The sequence below is a fragment of the Neovison vison genome, chromosome 2, assembly GCF_020171115.1.
Source record: "Neovison vison isolate M4711 chromosome 2, ASM_NN_V1, whole genome shotgun sequence".
In the NCBI taxonomy this organism is placed as follows: Eukaryota; Metazoa; Chordata; class Mammalia; order Carnivora; family Mustelidae; genus Neogale; species Neogale vison.
The window spans coordinates 21,884,332-21,906,313 of record NC_058092.1 but is presented as its reverse complement, the minus strand read 5'-3'; the positions used below and the strand labels follow the sequence as shown (position 1 = coordinate 21,906,313).

The following is a 21,982-nucleotide window of genomic DNA, read 5'->3' as shown; positions in this document are numbered from 1 at the left end:
TTAAATGATGGTTACAAAGGTAGTGGGGCCACATGGGGGATCCCTGCAGAAGCCAAGCAAAGGAGTTAGGGTTCTCTTTGATATGTAGTAGGGAGTCATTGGTAAGTTTTGTTCTTTAGCGCTTCAGTTGTTGAGGCACAAACGTTATACAGAGTATCCTGACAGCAACCACGAGAGGGAAGCAGGGAATACGATATCCACGCTTTTGAACATCTAAAAGACTGAAACTCAAACGGAAACGGCAAACTGAAAGAGAGCCCACCAAAAATCTTGTCACCACTGCTTTTCCTGCTGCACTACAATATTAGGATTCTTTGGGCTATCACTTAGAGAGTTGACGTAAACTTGATTTATATAAAAAGAAGAAGTTAGAAAAAAGAAGAAGTTATTTGGTTCCTGGAACTGGGAAGAACAAGAGATGGAAGTCTTCAGGTATTGCTAGATCCAGGAACCCCAGTGATACAGAGCCCATTCTCTTGTTCTCACTAGTTCTCAGATGGAATCTCCCCCCACACAGTGATGTAATAACATCAATGAATAGTTATCGTCCATTCCCTTTGCACCAGGCACTGTTCTAAACACTTTGTCTATATCACTCAACTATTCCCACAACAGAAGGTACATATGAGACAAAGGTAAGATATTAAGCAATTTGCCCAAGGTCACCCAGCCATTAAGTGATGGAGCTGAGATTCAAACTGACCTTTCATAGGTGGCCACCAGCATCCAAGGTTTGCTTCATCCTAAGAACAAACAAATGAACACAGTCTGTCCAGCACGGCCATATCCATCTGCTAGCAGGACTCTGACCGGCCCTGCCTGGTCCTTGCTCATTCATGAGCCTCGTCATATCTAGCACTGTCATGGCAAGCATCTTTACTGCAAGCATTTTCATGCATAATGAATTGGCCATCAGGCAACTTTGCTATAAAAGATAAAATCATGAAAAATAAAAGTGGAACGTTCAATTAAAAAGGACATCATGAAACATGAAAAATGAGGAACAAAATTAAAAAGACTTTATTGCAAAGTATAAAATGTTAGAGTACATTCAAAATGTTTAGTGTAGTTGCATAGCAATACTGCACAAATACTGATTTTATTTCGTGATCTACAGAACGTTCCTAAGCGCTTGTCTTCAAAGTCTTTTATTCCTAGTATGCAATTTTTTGTGCTTGTTGATTCATCTCCTGAATTGGTATCATGCTTTTTTAAATTTTTATTTATTAATTTTTTTTTTTTGCTAAAATTTTTTCCTTGATTAAGAGAACTATCAGTTTCCAAAATACTAGGATGCACATTTGTAGCTGCCTTTGTATTGTGTTGTGAAAGCCTTTTGCACTGTTGTCTGCTTTTGGCATATTGTCACATTTCTATTGATAGACTTTCCAAGGCTCTCTGGGAAATGTGGGCTCAAAACTCTTGTGCTACTGTATAGACCATTATGAGGGCTAAGGTTTAAACAGTACAAAACAGAAGGACTGTGTCAATGGAGAGATGAAACCAGACTGTCAACTAGTAGATGAAACCAACAAACTGTCAAACCAAACATTCAGCCAGTTATTTTGTTTAACTTTTTATGAGAAAATTGCCTTATGGCTAATGAATTATATGGCAAAAAAGCTTGTGGTAAAGATGCTTTGGCCTAAAACCACCAGAGGTGTGGGGTTGGGCCACTCCCAACTGCCCTAGCTGAGTCTCTTCCCCACCCCTGTGGTTCAGAGGATGGAGCCTCAGAGGTTAAGAAGGAACAGTTCTAGAAAGAAAAAGGCACCAGGCAGGAAAGAAAAAAAAACAGTAAAAGCAGTCTACCAGAAGCTCTTTTCTTCTCTGAGATCAGAAAAGCTTCCAAGAAGGGCACCTGGGTGGCTCAGTCACTTAAGCATCCAACTCTTGATTTCAGCTCAGGTCATGATCTCAGGGTGGTGAGGTGGGGCCCTGTGCTGGGCTTCGTGCTGGGTGTGGAGCCTGCTTGGGATTCTCTCTCTCCCTTTCCCCCTCCCCCGCAGAAGAAAAGAAGAGCTGCCAAGAATGGCTCCACTCTCTCCTGCAGCCCCACCTGGCAGTGAAAGAACCTGGCCATCTGAGCAGAGAGCTGCAGGATTCTCTGTATCGAGAGGAAGTGGTGCTTTGTGCCAGCCCCTGTCAGACACAGTCTCTGCCCTCAAAGTGTTCTGGGCTGGGGCTGGGGAACCCAGGAACAGAAAAACAACCCTTAATACGATACAATGTGGTAAACATTGTAAAGAGAGGGTGGGCCCAAAGGCAAGAGTCCCCCCCATCTTGGGAAGCTTGAGGAGAAGCTGTGCAAAGAAGTGCTGTTGAACTCAGTCTGGGAAGACTGAGGAGAAGCACAGGCCGTGGGCTAGGTGAGGAAGGGCTTCCAGGCAGAGAAGGCAGCATGTGCAAAGGTGCGGCGGTTGGTGGGAGAAGGCATGGCACTGTCAGAACTGCAGGGGTGTGGCTGGGTCCCTGCCCGCCTGAGGGAGACAGCAGATGAGGCCGTAGAGTTAGGCTGGGCTCCAGTCATGGAGGCTCACGAGACCGAGAGGAAGAGTTCAGAAGTGTGAGTGACCAGACGTGGGCAGTGCAGAGAATGCTCTGGAAAGGTAGAGGGTGGAGGCAGGAAGCCAGTAATGAGGTGGCCACACGGTTCAGGCTTCACCTGAGAAGGGTCTGAACAAAGCAGTGCCATAGGGCCTGAGAAGACAGGTCACTAGATTTGGAGAGAAGAATGAGGGGCGTCTGCCAGGGTGCGGGTCATCGCACAGGTGGCAGAGACAGGTATCAGCCAGAACAGGGAGTTCTTCCTGGACAAAGGGTCAGTCTTTCCCACCAGGTGCGGGTCAAAGAGCATGAGGATTTTATAATGGCCAGGACTATAATCAACTTCATTCAGTCGGCCAGCATTTCGTGAGCCTCTGCTGCGTGCGGGGCTCTGGCGACGGCAGTGAACAGATGTGGTCTTCCTTCTGGCTGCAGTTTAGTAAGAGTCACAGCCATTGAACAGCGCAGTCCTCAACTGGCCAAACCTTGGCCATCCTTCCTGGTAGGTACTGAGCTGTGCCCATAGCCAGTGTTTCCCCACACACAGGCAGTCCCCGAGGAGACCAGGCCAGAGAACGTGTGGACTGACGTCCTCACTGGAAACGCTCAAAGCCCTCCCGGGGCAGCATGGGGCAGGAGCAGGAGCAGCCACCTGGGAATCTTGTTCCACCCCCGTGGGTGACCTTGTTGAAGCCACAGCTACTTTGAGCCTCAAGTGTCCTCCTCTCTACAATGCAGCTAACAGTCGTGGCCCGGCATCTCCCAACTCATTTGTGCAGCTCAACTGAGGGAAGACACACAACAATTTCGACAAATTTCTGTACGCATTAGATCAGGGTCAGCAAAAATTTTTTTAAGGGCCAGTTGTACATATTATAGGGTTTGCAGGCCACACCTCCTCTACTCAGCTTTACCTTCGTAAACAGCCACGGATGGTACCTAAGAAGTGAGTGTGACTGTGTTCCGATAAAACTTGGTCTACAAAAACCAGTGGTGAACCAGGTTTGGCCCATGGTGGTGGTTTGCCAACCCCTGCATTAGGTGGTAGAGATGGTTAAGGGCCAGTTGCACAGGAGTGAGGAATGGGAGTCCTGAGAACTAGGACATGGGACTTAGGATCATAAGGAAACCAAGAGACATTCCATATCTACGTACCAGGCACAGCAATCATCTGTACAAATGTCATTGCATTTAATCTTCACACTATGACATGAGTGTCAAAAAAGATGCAGTGGATAATTCTAAGTCACACAAATCATGAATGGCAGAGCTAGAATTTTAAAACCGGTCCCCCACTCCAGGGTCTAAGGGTTTCATGGCTCCATCAGGGAAGTGTCTGCCTTCGCTCAGGTCATGATCCCACTGGGATCAGGCCCCGCGTCAGGCTCCTTGCTGTGGGGAGCCTGCTTCTCCCTTGGCTCCTTCCCACCATTCGTGTGCTCTATCAAATGAATAAAATCTTTTTAAAAATAAATAAATAAAACCCTAAAAGCCTATGGGGCTGACCGTGGGCGCTGCCCCCATCCCACCCAGGTTCTCTTGAGAAGAGGATTAAGGACGGCCAAGCCCCAGAAATTCGTGTCAAAGGGTGGATTTCCATTGTGGAGCCATCAAGAGGAATTAGAAAACATCCCTGATTTCATGCACAGAAGGCCCTACAGTAAGCATCTGGCGCAGAGTAGATACAGTACATGTTGGCTAAGATGAATGGGGGCCATGGTTATGAAGATGGCAATGAAGATTTGAGAACCAGGCTGGGTGGAGCCCAGAGAATGCCCAGGTACCTCCTAGATTCCAAAGGAACCCTTCACTTTTCCAGTGTCTTGTCCCCTCAGCCACAGATGTACTGTGACATAGCCCTTAACAAAGTGTATTCCTGCCTCCTGTCTCCATACCTGATCCCTGAAGCCCACATTGTTTCCCTCCTCCTACAGCACAATGACTAGTCACCTCAGCTGTTCCCCCTCTCCATATCTGACCACATGGTGCCAGGGTACCCTTCAAATCCCAGCAACTGGGTGGGTTCACACCCTCCAGAGCTTTGGAGGCGTAGGCCAAGGACCCCGGAGACCCACAGAGCTAGACACTGAGCCAACAAGGCTCCAAGGAGTTTCTCTTAGATGATTTAGTGAGTGTGTGGTGGAGCCAAGGCTTGAATCTGTGTCTGTCTGACTGTAAGTCTGTCCTCCTCACCTCTGCTTTGTACAGGATCCCACCCACGTGGGGGAGCATCTGTCAGACGGTAGGTTGTAACCCATTAGCAAAGTCGATGTAGGGGGTTGCCAACAGCACTTTTTTTTTTTTTTCTGAAATCGGTCAGAATAGTATCATATATCAAACATAGTAGGATAAATACCATTCTGTGAAACTTTGGTTTCTGTTATACATATGTGTACCTGTTTATATATGCAAATGTACTGAGTGACACTGTAACTCATGGTGACTCCAAGTCAGGGTCGTGAAAGTCTGGGTGACCCTTCCTCTAGCCACAGCCAAGGGGCTTCAGCCAAGGCCCAAGCCTGTTTTCCCATCACCCTCTGCCCTGCAGAGTATATCCTTCCAGGTCCCTCTTCTGTCTGTCCTGCCCCAGAGCCTCTGCATATGCTTTTTCCTTTCCCTAGAATGTTCTGGATGTACTCTTGGAGTGGCTGGTATCTGGATCCTTTAACTGTTAGCCTGCACCTCCTCAGAAAAGCTGTCCCTGATCCCCATCTCAAATAATTCTCCCCAGTGTTACCTTCTGCCTCTATAATTCATAGTTACTATATCTGCTTGTCTGGTTTTGTATGTTCTCCGCTATACTAAAACTCTGTGGAAGGCCGGAACGTGTCTGTGCTGTTCAAGCACCTGGCTCACAGTAGGTCCACACTAAGTATCCGCAGGTGGAAGGGGCAGCCCAGATTGGCCAGGCGACTTTGGGCAAGTCACTTTCTCAGTTTCTCACCCTGTTGAATGAGGAGGTTAAACGTGATGCTCTCCGGGCCTCCTCAACACTGATGTTTTATGATTCTTTTGTCTGCAACTGGAATGTGGGTTGGAGGCTAAAGATACATTTGTCATTTCCTTTCAGTCATTTGATTTGTGCAGCAGCCCTTGGGGGAGGCCGGTCAGGCTCTTCTTGCCAGTGTCATTTACATATTAGGGTAAATAAAACTCAGAGACCTAGGAATTTGCTCAACTAGCAGACCAGCAAAACCAGGCCCCAAACCCAGGCCTTTGGCTTCTACTTCCATGCTTTTTTCCATAATCCCACCCAAGTCAGCCTGCCCTCAATGAGGAAAAGGAGGACTGAGTAGGAAAATGGGGGCTTCACAGCTTCCCTTGCCCATGTCATGCTGTTTCTCAGAGTCCAGGAGTTTCAGATCCTTAGCCACCTGCTGGGTGGCATGAGCTACGTTGAGGTAATTAATGTGAGAATAACAGAATCTACCTTATATAACTATCCTGAGGACTCACAGAGATTCAAAGGACTTCAAGATCTTTTTTCTTTTTTTTTTTTTTTTTTTTTTTTTTTTTTTTTTTTTGACACACACAGAGATCACAAGTAGGCAGAGAGAGAGGGGGAAGCAGGCTTCCCACCCAGCAGAGAGCCCGATGTGGGGCTCGATCCCAGGATGCTGGGATCATGACCTGAGCTGAAGGCAGAGGCTTTAACCGACTGAGCCACCCAGGCGCCCCTAGATCTTCTTTTTTCTCTAAGTAGTACTTGAAGGCTGATTTCTTAGGTGCCCATTTACTGAGGAGGGTGACTTGGGGTCCGGTGTGGAGAGGGGTCCTGTCTCACTACCCTGGACTCATCCCCTGACTCAGGAACCTGGCAGACGGAGGCTGTGTTCAGTGAGGAAGCAGTGATCAGCATTCCAAGTGACCTCCCTCTTCAGAGTGCCGCCACGCTGAGTGTCAATCCCTGCACGGCCTACAGGATGTTGATGGACTTTGAGCAGCTGCAGCCAGGTAGGAACCCACAGGAGCTGGGAGCAGGCCGGAATCCCAGCCTGGGATGGGACCCAAATCCTGACCCCGAGACCATGGGAACTTACCAGTAAGGGGCTGAGAGGAAGATGGGCCCCTACCCGGGGTGAGTGCGTGATTGTTGCTTTTGCTTTGTTAGCTTGGATCCTAGAAAACATGCTGAAACCTCATGAGGAGAACACTCCAGATAACCGCTGAAGGACCACATTCCCTAGCGCTTGGGACGGAATTCTGTCATTCAGCAAAAACTTGGAGCTGTGCTAAGCTCTGGGATACAAAGCCAGACAAGATAGACACAGTGCCTGTGTTTTCAGTAAAATGCTGAACCCAGTAATTCACTCAGCATTTATAGGACACTTTCCAGTTCACATAAGAGACCTTTACATGCATTAAACCTTCAAAGCAGTGCGGTGAGGCTGGTGTTGTGGTGGAAAGCCCAGGCCCCAGGCAGAAAACCTGGGTCTGAACCCAAGCTTCCCCTCTCACAGTCACACGACCTCATCAGATGTGTCACCCGTAACACGGAGAGGAAGGGTTTGTGAGGATTAACGAAAATGCACACAGCACAGTAATTCCCCTACTTGATTATTCTTCCTGTTCAGAAGTGAGGAAACTGAGGTCCAGAGAAGGAAACTGCTATGTGAGTTCACTCGGCAAGGAGATGACAAAGCCAAGTGTTCTGTTCGGGGTTCCCTAAAAGCAGAGCCTGAGACAAGGATGGAGGGTGGACGGTTGGCAGGGAAGGTGATCCCAGGAAGCAGGAGTGAGGAGATGGGGCAAGCCAGATGGAAGGAGGAAAAGCCAGGTAAGGCCGCTTACTGCTATGGGCAAGCAGAGCTCAGCCTTGCTGAGAGGGGACGTCCCAAGACCCTCATGGAACCCACCTCACAGTTAACCTCCCACTGACAGGAGGCTGGGCTCACCCCCGTTGCTGGAGGGCCACCCTGCACACTCTGCATGTCCGGGGGCTAGAGAAATGGCCTAGTCTAGCTCTGCCATGCGCATGTCGAACCTGAAGCAGAGATGCTGGTGCATGATAGGCTTAGGTAGCCTCCGCTGCTTGAGGCTAAAAACCAGTCCCGGCTCCCTGCCAAGAGAAACACAGGTCCTCACAGCTGTGCCAGAACGGTCCTGGAAGCCTTTGGTGGAAAAAGCCAGAAGGTGACTAGGGACCTTTGCCCAAATCCTGGTGCAGGAGATATTTTGATCGCCTGCATCTCATCCCCTCAGGCCACCTCATATTTGGGCCACAGCTGGACATCAGGGCCATCTGACCCCACCTCAGGGGCCCATGGTGCATATCCCTCCACTTGCCTGCCTCTGGACAGTTGTGGCCTGGGCTAGATCAGTGTTAGTCTAAGTTGTCCTGCTGAGCCATAGTGAGAATTACAGCTTACCTTGTAATCCAGTACAAGGATATAGGTGAGTATGTACTTTGGTTCCCACAGTTTCATGGAACAGTATTTACCCTTCTTACCCACTAAGAGAGTGCGCTATACTCTCTTAATTCTGTAACCTGGAATTTTAACAAAAAAAAAAAAAATGCTACTTGCAACCCACTAGTTTGATTTTATAACCCACTAATGGGTGACAATCCATATGTTGACTCCTGGCTACAGAGAATGGGCATTCTTCCAGGAACTCCCCTGTCTGTAGCCCCAGATCCCTGCATTTCAGATAACATTTCTGGGATAATAGAGCACCTTCCTGGACACATTGGCATCTGACTAATAAGAAGCATCCCAATTGGTGTTCCCAGGACTCCTGTCTTATGGGGAGTAAACTGAGGTCATGACCTGTCCCATGTTTCAGACAGTTATAGTCAGTGAGGGAGCTGGGAGTCACACCAGGTCCATGTCCTGTCAGAACCCACGTTTTCACTGCCTCCCCCATTGGCAAATTCCAAAGCCAAGCCTGGCCTTTGACCACAGATGACCTAAAGGACCCCGCTTCCGGGGCTGCAGGTTTTTCCAGCACAGCTCTAAACCCATTTCAAGGCGGTGTGCCTATACTTAGCAGCACAAAGGGGAAATAAAGTGTGGCCGTGCCCTCAGGAAGCTGCAGGCCGCAGGCTCTTGCCAAAAACGGACCTATCCACAACCAAGTATGAGATAGAGCACACCACCTGCGGAGCACTGGGGAAACACACACAGGGAAGATGGGAAGGAAGCCACGCCTGAGCTGTGCTTCAAAGGGTACGTGGGATTTCAAAATGAAGGAAGAGAGAAAGAAGGAAGCATTACAAACCATAGAAATAACCTAAGCAGAGATTTGAGAATATAAAATCAGAAGGCTGATGATCAACATGAAGTCCTTCACACAGTGGGGTCTAAATTATGTCTAGTGTGGGCTCCGAGGTGCCAAGTCTTGGGAGGCACCATGGGTGTTATGGAATTTGGGGGGGGGGGGGCGTTGGGAGAAGAGTAAGCAACACTCCAAGGTCTGAGAAGGCTCAGCAGCCAGGTCCTGGGTCATTTTGAGCCTGAAGACTCCCCTCTCTTGCCCTACAATAGGATCCCAGGCAGGAAACCCTTGACCCAGTTACAGGTCTCTGGAGCTTGACTTGGGTCTCTTCCTGGCCCCACAGGAGACTGTGTCATCCAGAATGCATCCAACAGTGGAGTGGGGCAAGCAGTCATCCAGATCGCCGCAGCCCTGGGCCTGAGGACCATCAATGTGGTCCGAGACAGGTGTGTGGGGAGACCTGATCCCAGGGGCAAGCTAGTGGCCCTTCCTCCCAAACTCCCACCCTGCCCCGCATCCCTGCAGATGCCCCTGTCTCCACTAGAGGGCACCCGTGCATAAGCAGTCCTCTGCAGCAGACACGGACTGCTGACAGGGGAGGCCCAGGGGGCCTCTGGCTGTTGGAGAGCCACGTCCTAAATGTAAAGGGAGAGCGGGAAGGAGGTGGTTGCCCAAGACTTTTTGAGACTCTTGAGATAACCCATGATCTCACACCCACAGTTCATATTTGGGAATCCCTGAAACTGTGTTCTTGCTACTGTGAACTAACCCAGGGCCCTTTCTCCCCTTGCGTCTGTGTGGCACTCTGAACTGCTCTAACCAGGGATGTGAAGGAGATGGGACAGGACTGTCATCTCTGTTTTATGGTGAGGAACAAGTTCCAGAGAAAGGAAGACATAGCAAGTCGGTAACAGACTGTTAGCTCCCTGGTTCGAGCTCTTTCCACCATAGCATCCAGTTGTCTTAAGCCTCGCTGTCTCCTGGAAGTCCAGTCTTAGGAGGAGAACTGACACGCACTTCCCCTCCCTGTCCCCTCACTTGTGTTAGCAAAAACTACTGTTTGCCTTGGCCAAAGAGGTCCAGAGCCACTCCTGGGCTGGAGTATGTTTGCACAACACACTGAAGAGCCCCCTTGAAAAGCGTGGGGGAAGGGAAATGAAGTTTGTTGTTTCGGTAGACAAAGCCAGGATGTGAAATGACTTCTCCCTGGGCCAGATTGTTTCTCACACCTTTGAGCTGACAAGGGCTGTAGGAATCACCCCAAAATACCAGTGAGGGAACCGAGGCATGGAGGTGTTGGGTGTGATGAAATCAGGTAGCCAGTCCCTACAGAAGGCCTGGTTTACACACAACCCCAGCTTCCCACAAAGAAACTCATGTTCTCACAGCCATGGCAGAGGGGTCCTACGAGCCTAGGGTAAAGAAAGCCAGCAGGTGTAACCAAGGGCCATGGATTGTGTTTGGTTTCCAGACCTGACTTCCAAAAGCTGACTGACAGACTGAAGAGTCTGGGGGCCGAGCATGTTCTCACAGAAGAGGAGCTAAGGAAGCCTGAGATGAAAAACTTCTTTAAGGTACCCTGGATGAGGGGCATTGTGCCTTCATTCCATGCTCATCTCCCTGGGGAAGACAGACCTGCTAGAAGGGCTGGGACTGGCCCCCGTTGCTCCTCTCCAAATTCTCCCTTAGTCTCTTTGTGGAAGGGGAAAGCCCATTCCCTCAGCCAGGGGACAGCACTCATTAAGGGCTCCTGGTGCTGTGAGGGAGGCAGGAGAGACAAAGTTCAAGAAACCCTGGATGGTGTGTAGGTTTGAATATTTGTAGCGCATCCCCTCAGCCCTCCCAACCAGCGTGAATCTCCGAGCTGGGGGAGGATGTGGGGAACCTGAGGCACAGGGCAGGAAGAGAAAGGAAAGCATTTCTAGGTGAGAAAACCAAGACTCAAAAGAGATCAGTGGGCACCAAGGGCAGACAGTTACAGGTGGTGGGGTCAGGGCTCTCTGAACTCACAGCTTCTTAACCTTCCAGAACCTCCATCCCCCAGCACACCCAATAAGTGATGAGACTGTATCTCAGCCTCCTCCCTCTGAACCCTGGAGTGACCAAACACACTCTCTCAAGAACACATGCCTCTTAAGGTTTCTAAAGCCCGAGTTGAACTGAGTTGTAAGTGCACACGCAGAGAAGAGGCACACTCAGGGGACCTGAAGTCCTTCAAAAAGGAATTTAGACACCCTCCATCTGTTCTTTCCCAGAGATGAGTTCTGGACGAAATTCCAAAACAGATAATGGGATTAAATTGATAAAGCAAAGGTCCTCCTTGGGCCCAGTTTGAAGGCACAGACATCCCATTTTCCTCGCTCCCTCCCTCTGACACATGGCCCGGGGCGGGGTGGGGGGGAGCTGTTGGTAGCCAGCTTCCAACCCCACATGTACAGAGCTGCTCCCTCACTGCAGGTTTCTTATTTTCTAGGACATGCCCCCGCCGCGGCTTGCTCTCAACTGTGTTGGTGGGAAAAGCTCCACAGAACTGCTGCGACACTTAGCGTAAGTCCCTCACCCCTGCAGGTCCTGTTGGCCAGCGCGCTCCATGCCTTTAGCTGGGAGGATGTGACCAAGTCCCAGTAGCCAACGCCAGCCAAGGCCAAGTCAGCATAACCCTGAGCAGGAAACTGGGACCACAGTCCTGTCCTAGTCAACCAGGCACTTCCTTTCTCAGCCTCCAACATTATAGATCACCGAGACACCTACCCATTTTGTTTCTCCAAAGGATCCAGAAGATGGCTAAGCTTTCTGTGAGAGGGGAATGGTTACTGATTCATAAGCTAGGGGCCTCTTAAAAAGTCACTTAGTCCTAGCTTGTTAACTTTTAAGTTTTTTATTAGATTCTCATTTTCGAAGTAAAAGTATGCTCTGACAAAGCATTTTGAAAGCATGTGAAGGTACAAAGGATGGGGCACCTGGCTGTCTCAGTCAGTTGAGCATCCAACTCTTGATCTCAAGGTTGTAAGTTCAAGCCCCATGTGGAGATTACTTAAAAAATAAAATCTTTAAAAAAAAAATACAAAGGAAAAATTATGCACGAAACTTATCTATCATAACACAACCAAGGGGGAATAAGCCTTGTTGACAATATTAACAGTACACGTCCTTCCCTTGTTTTTTCTGTTAACATGAACTTCTTGAGCTGAGGAGTGCCTGAAAGGATACATTCCAACTAAAACAGGAATCCCCTCAACAATATTAGTGGACATCTACTTGCTAACAGTCACTAGTGAGGGGGTACAGAGATGGCTAAGACACTGAGGGAACTCTCTAGAATTCACAGGCTAGATGGGAAGATGCGTCATGTGGCCAGAGAGCTGTGAGAGCCATCACTGAGCATTTGCCTGTGCACCAGACTGTGCAGAGGGCTTGATTTGCCCCCCACTCAAGTGAGGGATACTATTCCCATCCCATTTACACAAGGACCCAAAAGGTTAGTTACCTCCCCCAAGCGCTGGGAAGTGGGAGGGCCAGGCTTAACCCCAAGCCACTGTGACTCCTGAACACAGCCCTTCCTCCCGAGTCTGAGTCCGGGGTTAGGGGAAGGGGAGGGGGGGAATATAAACCCTTTCTGCCTCAGAAGGTTAGTCCAAGAACACAGAGAAGAAGCACAAATCGTTCCACAGGTGGCGGGGGGTGGGGAGGGGCTTCAGTTTTCTCACTGCAGAGCCAGAGTGATAACAGTGCCCCCCTGGAGCTATGGGGGGTCTTCACAGAGCCAGTGCACATGGAAATACTCACACCTGTGCCCCGCACCCAGAAAACGCTCAATGAACATTGCAGGGGGGTGGGGGGAGCACGTGATCCCCACCCAGAAGCTACTTTCTGGAACAGGTGTCAGCTGAAGGGAACTTAAGACCAAACTACCCATCAGCCTCCTGCACAAAGAATCACCTACCTCACACAGCAGCTTCTTCCATTCTGTAGTTTGCAAAGCGCCCCCCTCGCCTTCCATTGTCCTTGGTCAACAAACTCCTAAAAGACCAGGAAGTGGGGAGGGAACAGAGGTTAAGATGAGCATAGGAAGTCCCAGCTTACTTGTTTTTGAAAAACTATTTGAGCCTCTCCCGTTTGACTGCTGGGGTACGTGTGGGTGTCAGCAGGTCCTGACCAGGCCCCTCCTGCAGCAAAGGGCCAGTCACCCACTGTCCTCTGCCCCACTGACACCATTCCTTACATGTACGGCCACCTCATCTCACAGCTCCTTTGAGTCAGTGTGGACAGGTGACAAGCAGAGGTCTGCACCGATGTCTGTGCATGGCCCAAGGCTGCACATGAAGGAGTGGAAGGGAGCCAGGACTAAACTTGGGCTTTTCTCAGCAGAGCACACTTCTCTGCAACATTTCATCCAAGCACAACTGGGTGGTTAGATCAGTGGGTTCCCAGCTCTGGCTCAACATCCATGTCGCCTGGTGGGGTTGTTTGTCGCTTGGCTTGAGCAGGGATCCTTGCTTCCTGATTCCTTAGGTCTGGGTGGGAACTCAAGTCTACAGTTTTTGAAACCTTCCCAACCTTCTGAGAGCAAGGTTCAAGGACCAGGGTTGGAATAGAAGTGTTCTGGCAGCTTTGAGAAGGGCCCTGTCTCTGCCCGTACCCACTCTGTTCTCTCTGGACTCTCCAGGCCTGGGGGAACCATGGTGACCTACGGGGGAATGGCCAAGCAGCCCGTCATAGCCTCTGTGGTAAGCTGGTGGGGGAGGCAGACGTGGACACAGGCCTGGACCCCACAGTTGTCCAGACCCTCAGAAGCCCTTGTCCCTGGAGGGGGTTTATACCTCCAGCAGAGCCTGAAACGCTGGCCCTCAGAGCCCCAGCTTGTCCCTCTTGTGTCCACAGAGCCAGCTCATTTTTAAGGATCTCAAACTTCGAGGCTTTTGGTTGTCCCAGTGGAAGAAGGACCACAGTCCAGGTGAGTGGATGATGGCCCTATTGCCAGGGGCCACACAAGAGGGCAGTGCCTGCTGTAGAAGTGACCCGCCATCCTCAGGCCTGGAGAGGTGATGGGCTCCTACGCCACGGCAGGCTGAAGGAAAATAGCCTCTAGCCATAGCTGCAGTCAGCAAGGCACACTCTGTCCTCATCCTGAGCAGCTGCCCCTGGGGAAGACCGCCATGTACAGAGAACAAATTCTGGAGCCAGTCTGCCTGCCAGACTGGGAATAGGCTTACCCAGGTTAGCCGTGGGACCTGGACAAGTTACTTGACTTCTGTCTCAGTTGAAATATCACAGTTGTCTAGATATTGTTGGCCTTTGATTGAGGAGGAAACTGAGGTTCAGAGTGGTTAGATAGCTTGCCCAGTCTCCCCATGTAGGGAGTGATACAGCCACAATGTAAACTCATCTCTTTGACTCCAGAACCTGAGCCAGTCCACCAGCCTTCCTCTCCTGGAGGACTGGTGGTCCAGAGTGTGACACACACACACACACCCCCAACGCTGAGACTGAAGAATCACGTGGAGTTGTCCAAGTGAAGGGGAGGAAAGTGGTGGCATCAATGGCATGTTTCAGGCCAGAAACGTAGCCTATGCAAAAGCCCATCATAGAGAGTGGGGGCCTAGACAGATAGGTTGTGACCTGATTATGAGAAGCTTTACAACCCTTCCTAAGGAGCTCAGACACTATCTTAAAGGCAAGTGAAGAGCCACCAAAGCGGTCTCAACAGGGGACATGATTAGATTTGAATGTTGCATGCATTGATGTCTGTGAAAAACCACTTCTCAACTGAGTTCTTCACTTCTCTTCTTCCTGGGCCATAGAGGGGTGCAGGCCCTGGGAGGGGATGCTGGGGACCTCAACCTGGGGGATTCTAAGGGAGTCCTGGTTTCTCAGAGAAAGCTGCTTTCCCTGAGCAAAGCTCATCAGTTCCACATCAGCTGGCATGCCAGGCACACCCATGCCCCCCGCCAGCCCTCAACCATCCACCTCCCTTCCCTGTGCCTCTTCCAGCCGCCCTGCCTCAGTACTCCTGCCCCTCCCACTATTCAGGACTCTCGGTTACACCCCAGTCAGGTTCTGTGGCTGAGCCCTCATCGCCACCGCTCTGCCTGCCCACCAGCTCCTGGGGCCATTCCCCACGCTCCTCTGTCCTACCCCACCAGGAACCAGGCTGCCTCCACAACCTCCCTACCCTTGGGCAAGCCTGGGCTCTTGAGGCTTTCCTGGAGTTTAGGGCCAGCTCCTGCCACCAGGGGTGGCCCATGGTGTGTCTTGCTGTGCCCTGCCACCACACCCCGTCTGACTTCCTTAACTTCCCACAGCCCAGTTCAAGGAGCTGATTCTCACGCTGTGCGGTCTCATCAGCCGAGGCCAGCTCACAGCCCCCGCCTGCTCCGAGGTCCCACTGCAGGACTACCAGCGTGCCTTGGAAGCTTCGATGCAGCCCTTCGTGTCTTCAAAGCAGATTCTCACCATGTGCTAATCACAGAGGAGCCAGAACGAGGTGGGAGAGGAGACAGATCAGCCGGACTGGTTTCTGGCACCTCGGTCAGGGCCCCCTCAGCCTTCCGCAGGATGTCCTCTCTTCCAACTGGGAGGGTTGTGCAGCCAGCCAAGGCTTGCCCCAGGGCCAGCCCCAGGGTGTCTAATAAAGTGAACTTCCGAAAAACAAACACATACAAACCCGTAGAAGTCATCCCTGTCAAGAAGGACCCTCATTGTACACCTGCTAAGAAGCCCCCTTGCCCGTCCTCCACTTGTCCCCCAGCGATGATTTCCTGACCACCTGGAAACAAAGCAAGGGTGGGCACTGGCAGGTACAAAAGCCAGTAGGACACGGGCTCCACCCTCAGGCTCTCTGCAGAGGAGCAAAAAGGAACATGTGACTCACTCTGGGTGGTGTGTGGCTCAGTCTGGGGCAGGAGGAGGATCAGCTACACGGGAGAGAGAATGTCAGGCTGAGGAGCCAAGGAGGTGGGCACTCAGGTCCCCGGACCAAGCTACGGATGCCTGTTCTAACTGGGGAGATGGTTGTTACACCAGTGCTTCTCAGCCCCAAGTCATTTTACCCCCAGGGGGTGTTTGACAGTGTCTGGAGACATTTTTAGTCATCACTGAGAGGATGTTACTGGCATCTAGAGGGCAGAGGTGAGTGATGCTGCTCAGACATTTTGTGGTGCACAAAACAGCCTTCCCCAAAGGAGAATTGCCCAGCCCAGAATGTCCCTGATGCCGCGGCTGAGAAACCCAGCATTAAACTAAGATTCCTACAACAACTACTGTGGGGATTCATATGCTAAGCATGTGGGTGAAACGCTGAGACCATCACTGATCAGGGTCTTGTCTGATCTGTGGTCAGGGGAGTCTTCCTGACATGAAGCTTGAAAGTTGGCTCTGAAAATGAGCAGCTTTATTCAAAGAGAAGAGTTTGACATTATGTAACTTTCCATGTTTGCCTTATGATCCACTCATTCAGAGCAAAAAAACTAGAAACTTTGGAAAGTATTTACTGGATACTTAGTATATGCCTTAGGCTAGGGATGCTGGTGATGGGGGAGAGGGGACTGGCCCTCTAGTTGCTTAGCCCAGAGAAGGGGACCGACCTTCCCAGTATATAATGAGGCCACAGACTTGGGTATTCAGAGGGCAGTGGGGACACAGAAGCTCTGCCTGAGGGTTGAAGGAAGGCTTCATGGAGGAGGTGTCATCCACAGTAAATCTTAAAGGCCAAGCAGGAAAACATACCAAGCGAAACCAAGGGCACATATGAGATTTTGGAGGGCTAGGAGCCTGGCTCTGCCCCCTGAGACAGGAGAGTGTGAGGACTAAGGTGGGACCTGTGAGCAGAGGTCAAAGCAAGAATGTTCGAGAAGTCAGCACTTACCGTACAGAGCAGGGGAGGCACAAAGGGATTTTCAGCAAGAGTGATGTGGGAAAATTGGCTCCAAAGGCCAGAGTATGCTCAGACTTAGTTGCACGCAAACACATAGACAGGCCCCTAGCATAATACTCTTGCCTTTGGGAGCACCTTCTGGGTCCTCTGGAGAAAAGGACTCCTCTTCAGCCCAGGGTTGGGGAAGGTCCGCAGGTGTCCTCTGGATAAGAGTTGCTATCTTGCGCACCTGGGCTTGGGATCAGCCCCAACCTGCCCAGGTCTCTCCTGTCCCCTGTCCTCTATCCTTGAGGTTAGTGGGACACCTGACTGTATAGATGGTCAACATGGGCAAGTGCAAAAAGCCTGAGAGGGTGGAAGAGGCTGCTCAAAGTCTACAGGAGTGAACGGTTCAGATTCAGTTCTTCGGGGTGAGTCCACAATGTTGGGCTTAGGGGGACCGATGAGCCTGCAGCCATGGGGAGGGAGCAGCCCCTGGTACAGACTCAGAGGAGGTAGACAGGAAGGAGGAAGATTCCTAACATCATGATTAGAGACCCCATGGAGGGATGTGCAAGATGTCCTGAGAATGTAGCTCTAGGGGTCTGGAGATGACATCTGGGCTGTGCTTTAAAGGATGATTATAGTTTTCTCAGGCAGGGAAAGGAGACAAGCATAAGCCAAGGGACCAGATTAAGCTAAGTTATAGAAGCAGGACGTTTATGTTAGAATCTTCTCATTTCCCCCCAAATATCCATTCTCTTCTTAAGAATGCTGACAACTTTTGGGTCGGCACATGGTGGCTGGAATAAACAGGTTTCCTGCTTTCCTTGCAGCAGACAGGTCTGTCACTTGTCATGCAAACAGAAGTGGTAGGTGTCAGTTTATTAAGAACCTCTTTAAAATATAGCTGGCATCCATCCTGTACCTTTATCTTCCCTTTCTACCTTCCTCCTGGCTGGCACATAGGCCTGATTCTGGGAATTTGCGCAACCATCTTTGACCATGTTAAGAATGGGTCAGTGACAAGATCCAAGAAGCCTGGGTCCCCCATACCCAGAAGTCCTAACTGGCCACCTCAGGATTTGTTTTACATAAGAAACAAGCTTCTGTGTTATTTAGGTCCCTAGTATTGGGGCTTTCTCTGAACTTGATTATAACTGATCCGTATTCTCTGGTCTAATTTATGTTGAAATCATTCATGCTGAAGCTGAAAGAGTGAATGGTGGCAGTTTGATTCCCCACTAAGGAATCTGAACTTGATCCTATTGGCCGTAGGAAACAAAAGATTTCTGAGCCAGAAAATAAGAACTCTGCTTTGGGGGAAAAAAAAAAATTCCTCTGGCAGCAGGTTAGGGGACAGTTGGGAGAAGGGAGACACTAAAAGAACATCAGAAACTCCCAGGCTTCTGAATTTCAAATAAGGAAAATCCCCTGAAACTTCAAAGACCAGCATGAGGATTACCAACATTTCAGAGGCCAGCACAGAGAGGAGACCGTGACAAGACCATAGGAAGAATCAAACTTCAGATGGATCATCTCTTGCACACTTTCCACAAGTACGGAGGCTATTTTTCATTTTCAGGCCGAATAATTTCTCTATGGAGTGGGGACAACTCTTTGGGCCCACTAAGTGAAATCCTTCTTAAATGGCTGGAGGAGGAACCCTGGGCTCCAGGGGACTGAAAGAAGACGAACAGGCATTACCTCCTAAACCAAAGCTGGGGCACACCTAATGTCTGGAGGCTTAATGACTCTGGCGCTCCCTGCTTGGTGTCTTCTGGGAGCTTCCATCCTGCAACTACTTACAGCCACTGCCATAATATTGATGACTGCTTTGTGTCTTGGGAGATGAGATAAATAAGCCTGCTTTCCTCAGGGAAAGACTTGAGGCCCGGAAGAAGGTTCTTGAATTCATCTGTGTGGAGCAGGCGGGCCTGTCCTTGCGCCTGGAAGCTCTTGGCTGCATCTACCAGCCTCATACTTGTTGGTAGGCACCTTGCCCTGGGGAAGACACTGGGCCCAGCCAGAGCAGCTGGAAATGGTAAAGAAGATAGACATTTGCAGGCAGGAAAATCCTGGGAAGACAGCAGAGCTGACCTAAAAGGTAAGGAGACATTTGCACTCCCTGAAAGAAAAACAAGCTCTCCTATGCCCCTAACCCTTTGCAGTGTTTAAGCCCTTTAACGTGTATCTCCATTTGATTTTTACAACTTCCTTGTATCATTGAGATTTTAATTAATATCATAACTTCACAGAAGAGGAAGACACCAAGAGAGGCGAAGTGAGTTGCTCAAGGTCACACAGCAGGCAGCAGATCTGGCACCAGAAGCCAGCTCCCCTGACCCTGTCTGGTCACCATACCAGTCAATCCTGACTTATTTCTTTTTTTTTTTTTGGCCCCAAAATTGGCCCTGTGCTCCCTCTTTTCTCTGGACTCCTTGATTTTGTACAATGATAATTAGCATGTCAATCAGAAGACAGTTCAAATTTCCCTGAGTCTGTGTCTCATGGGGAGGCAGGAAAAAGGAGAATGTGGCCACTGAAGTCATTCAGGTAAGAGATCATTTGTTTATTCACTTAATAAACATATTGAACACCCACTATGTGAAAAGCACTGTTAATAGATGTTAGGGATCCAGTAGGAGACAAAAAACACAGCCCCTGATACCAGGGAGCTTATATTCTAGTAGAAGAGAAAGACCATGAACAAAAAGAAATAAGGCAATTACAGAGTGTGGTAGATGCTGTGAAGAAAAAAATACAGTGATACCATAGACAGGATACTTGAGATAAAGAGGGCAAGGAAGGTCTGAGGCCTGAGAAGGGGCCAATCGTATTGCAGACAGAGAGAAAAGCATAACTAAAAGCCCTGATGTATGAACAATATGACAAGACCTGCATTCACTTAGGAAGTGGGAGTGAAGTGGATGGATTCGGCAACATTTAGAAGGAAGGACCGACTAGATGAGGCGGTTGAAGGTTGAACTTCAGCACTTTGCCTGATGGAAGGTGCCACTCCCTAAATTAGGAAACTCTGGAGGAGGAGCAGGATTTAGAGACAGGCATTTTCCCTGTATGGGGCTTTCATTCCCATCTGTATAACAGATGTAGTCTGATCACAGACTACGTGACAACCAAGGTTAAAACCAGTTCTTAAGAATATCATGATCCTCATACTACTAAATTCCAAATGGATCAAAGGTTGCAATATAAAAAAAGTAAGTCCTAAAAATAACAATAAGCCATGGGAGGTGTTTTTCTTTTTAAATCTCAAAGTGAGAAAAACTACAACACAAAATCCAGAATCAAAGAAAAATAAAGGGTGGATAAATTTGACCCCATAAATATCTTACGTTTTTGCATAGCAGAAAACATTCTGGGAAAAGTCAAAAGTCAACAAACTGGGAAAAAATACTACTCATCTAACAACTGATTTCGCTAATATATAGGGAGCTCCTATGAATCCGTAAAAAAATGGGCAAAGGGGGAGTCTGGGTGGCTCAGTCAGTTAAATATCTGACTCTTGGTTCCAGCTCAGGTCGTCATCTCAGGTAGTGAGATTGAGCTGAGCCCTACATTGGGTTCCTAACTCCAAGGGGAGTATGCTTGAGATTCTCTGCCTCTGCCCCCACTACCCCCACCCCCCATCGATTTTGCATTCTCTCTCTCAAATAAATCTATAAAAGGGGGAGGATGGCTCCTGGGTCACTCAGTAAGTTGAGTGGCTGACTCTAGACTTCGGCTCAGGGTCCTGGGATCAATCCCAGGCTCAGCGGAGAGTCTGCTTGAGAATTCTCTCTCCCTCTCCATGCCTGCCTTATGCGTGCTCTCTATAAATAAATCTTTTTAAAAATTAACAGCAACAACAAAAAACAAAGGATATAAGCAGACACAGAAAGTATATAAGTGTCTCTTAAATGAATTGAGGCTCACTCCACTCAAGATAAATACAAACTAAACTACCCCAAGATAGCATTTTTTAGCTATTAGATTGACTAAGATCATAAAATTTGATAACACGGTGTTGATGATGAGATAGAGAAACAGGTACTTATGGAGGAGAATTGAGCAATATCTGTCCAAACTATACTTGCCCACACCCTTTACCCCAACTATCTTCTAGGAATAGATACTACATATATGTATATACAAAGTTACTCATTGCAGCAGTTAAAACAAATGGCTTGAACCTACCTCAGTATCCTTCAGTAGGGCACTGAGTAAATAAATTACTGTGTATAACGCCATTTCATAAGCCATAAAAATAATCCTGAGGAAGCTTCTTTTGTACTGATGGAATGACTTTCAAAATAATAGTAAGCACGAAACTGTACATATAGCACACCCCTATTGCTTTGTGTAAAATACCTGCCAAAGGGCATTTAAGAAACTGATTACGTTGTTTGCCTCTGGGAAGGGAAACGAGATGGCCAGAGGACGGAGATGGGAAGACTTTCCACTGTATCATTTGAAACAGTTAATGAATTATCCTTTCAAAATGTAATTTTAAGGGGCACCGGAGTGGCTCAGTAGGTTAAGACTCTGCCTTCTGCTTAGGTCCTGGTCTCAGGGCCATGGACAGAGCCCTGCCTTGGGCTCCCTGCTCAGCGGGAAGACTGTTTCCTCCCTCTACCCCTTAACCCGCCTGTGCTTCCTCTTTCTCTCAGATATTTTTTAAATGAAATAACTATATATATATACCAATATTTGAGTTCCTATCTCGGTCCAGATACTGTTCCAGGCAGTATATTCTTCCATATATATTACCCCACTTAGTTATCCATTTAGTCCATTGAAATGGGATAAATCACTCTAATTTTACAATAGAAAATAAACTGGCCAAATAATTTAGTCAGTATCAAGCCCAATCTAGCTTCAAAACTCCAGCCTTCCCCACCTTCCACACTGCTTCTATTGAAACAACCTGTCCTATTTTTAAAATAATTTTGGTATTTATTGGACACTTGCAATGTGCTGGGAACAGTACTAAGTGCTTGACGTATCTATGCTCATATATAATTTTCCAGTTGGCTCTGGAAGGTTGGAATTTCTATCCCTCTTATACAGAGAAGACAAATGGGGCTTAGAGAGCTGGCGCGTAACGGGTCCAAGGTCACGGATACAAAGACGGTTGGAAGCCAGACTTAACTACAAAGCTGCTCAGAAGTCGAAACCACTCCCGGTTCAAAGGACAAAAGCAGAAACGCTCGCTGGGCCGGGACAGTTGCAGGCACTTCCGGGGGGAGGAGCGAAGCCACCCGGCTGCGAATGCGGCGCAGGCCCAAACACAGCGAACTCGCGAGAGGACGTGCGGAGAGGCGGGGGGCGGGGGGAGGACTGCCCCGCGCCGCACGCACCGCCTGT

The 21,982-nt window shown here is 49.1% G+C and overlaps 1 protein-coding gene across 2 annotated transcripts in view; it reads left to right on the top strand.

Annotated features, from left to right (window-relative positions):
- MECR (mitochondrial trans-2-enoyl-CoA reductase) overlaps positions 1–15,416 on the top strand; it is a 29,794-nt gene extending 14,378 nt beyond the window's left edge. For both annotated transcript variants that reach the window (XM_044237619.1, XM_044237620.1), the window contains exons 4-10: positions 6,358–6,501; positions 9,107–9,209; positions 10,235–10,337; positions 11,237–11,310; positions 13,430–13,490; positions 13,645–13,717; positions 15,066–15,416. In XM_044237619.1, coding sequence (XP_044093554.1) covers positions 6,358–6,501; positions 9,107–9,209; positions 10,235–10,337; positions 11,237–11,310; positions 13,430–13,490; positions 13,645–13,717; positions 15,066–15,226 — 719 coding nt within the window. In that variant the 3' untranslated portion in view covers positions 15,227–15,416. The remainder of the gene's footprint in view (positions 1–6,357; positions 6,502–9,106; positions 9,210–10,234; positions 10,338–11,236; positions 11,311–13,429; positions 13,491–13,644; positions 13,718–15,065) is intronic.
- Positions 15,417–21,982: the final 6,566 nt, after the last annotated feature.